This window comes from Symsagittifera roscoffensis, chromosome 2 (genome assembly GCF_963678635.1).
Source record: "Symsagittifera roscoffensis chromosome 2, txSymRosc1.1, whole genome shotgun sequence".
NCBI lineage: Eukaryota > Metazoa > Xenacoelomorpha > Acoela > Convolutidae > Symsagittifera > Symsagittifera roscoffensis.
In genome coordinates, this window is record NC_087063.1 from 3,359,494 (window position 1) to 3,367,135 (window position 7,642).

Below are 7,642 nucleotides of genomic sequence, written 5' to 3' on the forward strand. Positions count from 1 at the left end.
ATTTATAGAATAGAAGTTTGGTGCGGTTCCTTAAGACGCTCTTTTTCAAAATTAGGAGGTTTTGATATTCTAGGAGGGGGGAGGTTGATTCTATGGACAATAAAATGTGAAACACTGGCTTCTTACTCAGCCACATAATTAGATATGAAATCGTAAATTAACTGGGAAACGGTGTCGATTTTTATAAATTTTGACGGTTTTCATGTTTTTCTTAGTTTGTAAAGAAATTCACTGGATCAATCCGCACTTTATTTCGGAATTAGCAGTTTCAACTTAAGGAAATGCTTAATACCCAGTTTTTCGTTCTGGTAAGATCAAATTCTCAACAATAAAAGCTTTTCCGTTTATGTGAGTAACTTTAATATTTTAATTTAAGACTGTCTTCATCGTGAATGCTTTGCAACAACAATATCTACCCCTGGAGCGCATAAACGGTAGGTTTGAAACTTAGGCGTTTACAAAAAAAAATTTCTGGGGAAGGGGGCGGCTTTTTGAAAAAAAAACAAGCAATTTTATTTAAGCTCAGGCAGTTCGAATTTTTGACCTGGGTTTTACCTCATTTTTTTTGCCACGAGAAGCGTTTTGGGCAAAAAAGATTATTTGTTGTTATCTATTGTTTGATTAATATATTTAGTTAACGGTTTTGCCTCGTGGCCTATAAATTTAGTTTACCGCCCCCGTATGATTTCAATATTCAGGTCAGACGAAAATGGTTAGATAATGAATTTTTGTTTCTTTCCAATTTTGCCATGATTTGTGGCAGCGATTTCTTTTTCAATTCATACTCGTCAGTGAGCAGACTGAATGGTTTTAGATTATTCAGAAAAATGGATCATATCTTGCTAAGTTCAAACTGATTTTTCATGGATAATTTGAATGATAACTACAATACGAGGCATTTTCACCAAAAGAGAGTTGCTTTAAGTTATTTGAAGAGTAATATAGTAGGTTTTGAACCGCTAAAATAGCCTGCAAAGTATTTTTCAGCGATTTGCCTGCTTGATAGCCTCTCTGTCTGGGTACTAAATTGCCTGCTTACTGCTATATGTAACCCATTTTTAATTTCAATTTTGTCGGCTAGTGAAAATTGGACAAATCAAGAGCATCTCCAAATCTTCTCTGCTCGTTTCATGGACACTGAATGCACCCGAATCTCTCTTCTCAAATATTGTTGGTAAGTTCAATTAAAGCAAAGTTATTCAGAAATTAAGTCCAAGCCTTAGTTCTATCAACAAATTATTCTCGTAGGGTTAATCGAAAACTAGTCTATGGACGTGAAAAACTTAACATTACTTTCATTTCAAATTCAATATTTTTTGAAGTTTCTTTTTAGCTCATAATCAAAATAATACAAACTCAAATAGGGTACGATACCTGATATTAATTTGTCGCAGATATGTGTGTGGGCAAAGCCCTGAATGTTCCGACTGCCCTTAATCCATATCGCTTAATTTTTGTGAAAAGAAAATTTTGAAAAATGAAGATCAAAGCTCAAGTATGAAATCTTGAGTCGTACGAACTTTATAAGACCGATTAACTAGCCTCAATTAAGTTGGGAAAAAATTTTTGTGCGGGATTTTTTGCCACGCATAAATAATTCGTGTTACGTTTTCTGCATTGTGAATAAAATCTTCATAGCGAGCATCAGTAAGTCCAGAGGATGGCCAAAATTGGCAATTTTCGAACTCCCAAAAATCTGGCAACTGATCGGAGGGAAAAAATTTTGAAAATTGATTTCAGGGAGTCGATCTCTTTTAATGGGGTAAAAAAATTAATTGTCCAAAATTTCTATTTCGATCGCCGAAATTGAAAGAATAAAAAAAACCAACCCAAGTATAAGTATTTCGTTTTCCGTTTCCGAAAGTCGGAACAAAAAAAGCGACGATTCGTAGAGAGCGACAATTTGCACCAAGCGACAATTAGTACCGACGAAAAACTTTGATCAGAAACAATTCAAGTTCTCATGAAACTGCAAAAAATTATATAACACGTGATTTAGAAATCAGTAGTGTTTTGGTAATTTTTAAGGAATTCGACTAACGAGATTGGATTTTTTCATATTTTGCCAATTTATTCACACTCTCATGCTTGAATTGGAGCAGTTTTGTTCTCGGTCATGTTGTGCTCTTTTTGCATGAATTGAATAAACTTATGGATGCTCGGATGAGCGCAACTCATTCTCAAGCTGAAATTTGAAAAGCTCTATGCCAGCCTTCTACTGATTTATTATTCCTCTGTCGGCCATCTATTGTCTCCTGCGAATTGTCGTTTTCGACCAATTGTCGCTTCACGGTGTGAGTGGGTGTTCGCCAACTGCACTGAAATTGCTTTCTATCAAGAATTTTTACTCATTGGTCCTTGATAAAAGGTCATGTTACCTTCTACACTATAAAAAATTTGAGCTCCTGGGAATAGAAGTGAGTTGTTTGTAAACAAAATATCGTCAGTTGGATGTCACTTGAAAGTTTCAGCCAAAACCGCTTAATTCTGAGGCAATTTGAAATAATTAAGGCGAAATGTATTACCAATTTTCTATAGCGCGTTGTATTGACGACTGCTTTGTCCAGCTCCGAAATGATTAGGCTAGCGATTAACCAGCATTTTTTCAGGCAGTTATTTTGTTTCGAAGTCTAATACTGAGTTCTGATTGGCTGAAATATTATACGAGTGCTCTTTCCTTCCTGTTTGAGAGACTTCCCGTCTAGTAGTCGGAATCTGAAGCAAGCATTCATGTTAATTCTTTCAATTGTAGCACTTCCGATTGGCTATTTTACAGGTTTTGAGTTGCAATATGACGACAAACCATTCTTCGACAACTCCAGTGTGAGAGAGGCCCTCTATGACTCATCTACTCGATCCAGGGTAGTCTCTAACTTGGTTGGGGACACTGTGTACGTGTTCCGAGTGAGACCCATTCTTTCGGTACCTGGAAATGGAGCCACGTGGAGTAATGTGGTTGCTGCCGAAACAAAAGGTGAGATTTTTTCAAATTAACCCCTATTCCTGTCTGTTATAGAAAATACACTCAATCCACTCTTTTCAATCGGGTTGAATAGATCGGGTCGTCAATACCGATTATTTAATTTTTAAAAAGTGTTATAGCTTAGATTGTCTTGAAATTTAAAGTTTTCACTTCTTTTTATTACCCTTGCGACAAGCAAGGTTATTGGAATTAGGTACTAGACTTTTTTCCAGTAAATAAATTTGATCGCAGAATGCTTAAAATGGTAAATTTCAAAATTTCCAACTTTTGAAAATTCAAGTAAAACTACCTTCATTTAGGAAGCAAATAAGTGTTATCCGTTTTTGGCAGTAATTATTATTTTTTCAAATTCTTCAATGTTTTAGGATTACTGGTTTTCGGCCTAGTTTTAGTCGCATCATTTTCCGTTTTTATAAAACTGGAAATAATGTTTTCTAGTACTGTTGTTTATCGGCTTACATTGTAAAGCATGAATTTTGTTTTGATTATAAATACGTTTACAATGATTGAAATTTATGTAATTTGTTATTTTACCAGGTTTGATTTTGTTTTTTTTAAATAGTTTTTCAGACTTTTTTTTATCAAAACAGTTTCTGCTTATGTTTCATCGGCTTAAACAACGTATACTGCATAACTTTAAGAGCCAAATATTCCTGTTGGACAAAATAAAGGATTATGAAAATGTATGGGATTTTTTGAATGTTTTTTTGAGAGGCTTTGGAAATTTTTTTTTCACTTTTCGCTAAATATTTTCACAACTGCTTCACCGATTTTCAAAATTGGTTTCATCGAAATGGGCTTCTACATTGCGTAACTGCATAGTTCCCTAGCCTGTTTTTACACTATTTTTTTCAACGGCCCTCGGAAATTTCAACGGGGCGAATTTTTGACTCATATTCTTTGAGTTTTTTCTCAGAGACTACCACGCCGAATGTCCTTGGGTTTTTTTTTTCTATTTTCATTTTCCTTGAAAACTACCCTGCCATAACTCAGATGCAGAAATGAATCAAAATAACTGGCATTGGGAATTTTCCTTGTATAAGTGGCTCTGCGATTATAGGTTCAATGGAAACAGTAGCATGCTAGAAACTTCTCTGTAGAAGCAGCTATGCCATATTTTTTGTTCAAAAATTGTTATCAATTAGGAACAGTCAAGTTTTTGAGATTTCGATAGTTTAATTGAAACCTGTTTTCCTTTCTCAAACGCTACCCCGCCAATTGTGAGGTTAATGGTTCAATCAAAAGAACATAGTGTATAGATACTCCCTGCCGCAACGGCTGCCCCCTAGTTTTTTGAAGAAAAGCAGGTATGGTTTAGGATAAGTCCATTTTCCGAATTGTTAAATGTTTTCTGGAAATTTTTCGACTTTTTTCAAAACCATCCTGCCAAACCTGATTTTGATATTGATATTGAGTTCAATAAAGTTAATGGAAAGTAGTGTCCGGAAAAAAGGTACGACTACTAGTTGATTTCAGTAGGAGCGACTAAGAGTATGGTTTGAGACCAATTTTTTACGCTTGCGATCAGCTCAGTGTATTATTAAGAACCTTCTTTTTTCTTACCTAACTCGCAAATAAAAGTGTTCATTATAAATGTTTTCTTATTTGGTGGTACTTTTGTTATAATATCACGATTTGTAGCATTGGAAATTTTGGCTCTTTTCCAGTTCCCCCCTCTCAAATTCAATTTTGAAAAGCTTAACTAACGTTGTCATGAAAAGCTTAATTAATCGACGACTGTGAACAGATTTGTTCTTCATACTTTACATCGTAACTTAATGCATTTAGCCTTAATAACACAAAACACGAATATAAAACTCGATATTTTGAAAGGTGGGGGGGGGGGGGAGGAGTGGAAAGGAGCCGAATATTCATATCATCTGTTTTCTGCTTTCTTGTGGCTAGTATGTGAGACTCTTAATCTCTAGGTTGCTGGTTCGAATCTCAGAGGCAGCCAAATTTTTAATAGTTCGAGGCCTATTTCTAATTTTTCTTATTGCACTTTACAGAGCTGCTTTTTGTCGTGTTCTCGCAAGTATTTGCGAAGCGAAGCTCCGCCCCTTTGTGAAACTTTCAGTTTTTTAGTTCCAAATATTTTATGACAATTGTTTGTTTTCCGTTCAACAGGTGATTATCCAGATTTTTTCCCTTAGTTACGGCACGGTAATCGATTTTTTTTTCTAAATTTGTTTTCAACCTTTTTTTTCAACTCAATTTTAGAAAAATCCCGTTCTCCCCTCTTTTTCTACTCACTTTATTCTAACGCAATGTTTTGTTGTATCGCAAGTATTGCGATGCTTCGCTTCAACTCTGTGTTTATTCAGTTCTTGTACGAAAGATATGGGCCTAAGTTATTGATTATTATTCAATTTAGTATGACTCCGTATTCAGCGGCCTGCTTTGCTGAAATAACTCTTGTATAAAACAACGAGCATCAAGATTCTGGATTGCTTTATTTTACTCTACTACAGAGGGCTTAATTAGTTCTTAATATATTGATGATTTGCATTGAATCACTGTTTCCAGGACCCGACGCCAAGCTGGCTCTTGTGATGACGTTCGGAATGGAAGTTCAAGCCATGAAGCAGGAACTGCTCATAAATCTGATCGTCGAAGTGGTAAATTATTGTATTTAAAAAAAATCCGGCCTCAAAATATAGAAAAAAAGACAAAATCAGCAAACTAATGATGATAATTTCAGATTGCCTCAGACACGTGTTTCTAAAAATTCGAGAATAAAAACCTGTCGGTTCATAAAAATGTGAATATCGAAGTCTTTCCGGTTGTTTGAAATTCTGGTATTTGAAAAAGCTCCATTTGTACTGGAATTTTTCAAAGCCTAATGTAGTGTTGCAATCGAAATCTATTTTAAGTTCTTTCGACTGTCATTTATTGGATTCGATCTGAATTATGTACTGAGTATCAGGGGCGGATTTAGGTGGAGGGGGCGGACGCCCCTTGCCCTCAGGGATTCGGCCTCCTGCCGACCCAAGGGGTCCCCCTTTGTACTATTTTGAAAAATCCATTTTGGTGACGGACCCTAAAATTTTTCTTAAGGCGCCTTTGGCGCCAATATATACTAATTTTGAAGGGAGCGGCGCGCGCGCCAAAAAACGGCAATTTTTTCGTCAAAATTTTCCAAAAAGTGCCTAAAAACGCCTTTTTTAGCCTGTTTTTCAGCGGCGCTGAAAATTTGGCCAAAACACGAACTTTTCAGGGCTTTGGGAGAGCTCGAAAAATCAATTTGGTCGACCTAAAAAAGGCCTAAAATTTCTATTTTTTTTTTTTGAAAATCCGACCCCCCCCCCCCCCTCGATAAAATCCTAGATCCGCCCCTGCTGAGTATAGATAACAAACAGCAGTCATTAACATGTTCACCGGCATGAAACTCGCTGAACTTTGGAGGAATGTGGTATTATTTAATTGTCAAGTTAAGGTCAAATCAGCCCTGGAACCGGATCTGAGAGTCCAGTCGGTCCAAGTGCAAGACATCAAAAATGTCCTGGCCAGTTCCATTCCCTCTCTTGACTCTCCTCCAGTAGTCAAAGCGTACATTGAAGTCATCTACAAATCAGGGATCAATTTCACATTCCACAACCGTCATTGATGATATAATTTTCGATGATTTTTTTCTGCTCGACCACGGAATCACAGTTAATTAAAAAAGAAATTTCATTTAATATGAATAGTTTTTGGGGATGGTTAAACCAAACATATATATGATCAATTTATATGAAAGAAAAAAAGATAGCCGGTTGTTGTACAAGTAGCACAGAATGTTCCGACTACACTGATAAAAGTATAGTTGACTCCCAAAATATAATAAAATATATAGAGTTATCAGTTAACTTTGTTTTCTTCGTTTTTACCCAAAATTTCCCGGTTATTTTTTCGGGAAAAGGAGATTGAATTAGGTAAAACAATGCACAAATGAGTGATTATCGAAAGCTAAAATAACGTCAAAATTGAACTAGAAGGAAATTTTGTTGTTCACCTCCAATCAAATTCCTATCAGTCTCAATCTAATTTAGTCTCAAATTCTTTTTTTTCAAAGTTCAGAACAGCTTTTCTCAACAGAGACAACTTCTTCCATTGTTTTTCCAAATCTGAATGACGTCGAGAATGGCTTAGCTGTGATAAGCATTGGCCAGGGTACTATTCAGCAACCAAATTCAACAACCCGGCAAAATTTTAATAACCCTCTGGTTACCCGGTCTGACTTTCATACACCAAAAATACTAGTCACCGGGTTGAACAAAACTTCTTGTCATACATTTCTCATAAATGAAAAATTTCCTTACATACAATTGCATACAATGCCATGCGTACAAAAATGCCATGCATTGTATGAAATCTCTATGATACGCATTCTTCCGTATATGAAAATTCTATTTAATTTCTGAACGCAAGTGACAAAGACCTTGGCTTACTTAAAGCACCAAACGTTGGACAATCTTGCACTTACAATGCATACAACACGACCCGAATTGTCTTAAAGCTGTCTTTCACATATGATTTAAGGAAAGTAACAAATTTTTAAATTTTGGCAAAAACTTTCAAAGATGATAATTTTCGAAGTTTGAGTTTTTAATTATTCATGGATTGATCTAGGCATACTTAAACATGCCATAAAAAATAAGTAGGCGTTTTGAACGTTTT

General features: G+C 35.6%; 1 protein-coding gene across 1 annotated transcript; it reads left to right on the top strand.

The window, feature by feature from the left end:
• The first annotated feature begins 228 nt into the window (after positions 1-228).
• LOC134838981 (uncharacterized) lies at positions 229-6,590 on the top strand. The gene is made up of 6 exons (XM_063854354.1): positions 229-308; positions 377-434; positions 1,082-1,174; positions 2,777-2,974; positions 5,510-5,601; positions 6,420-6,590. Exons 1-6 carry the CDS (start codon positions 282-284, stop codon positions 6,588-6,590), a joined length of 639 nt encoding a protein of 212 aa, XP_063710424.1. The 5' UTR covers positions 229-281.
• Positions 6,591-7,642: the final 1,052 nt, after the last annotated feature.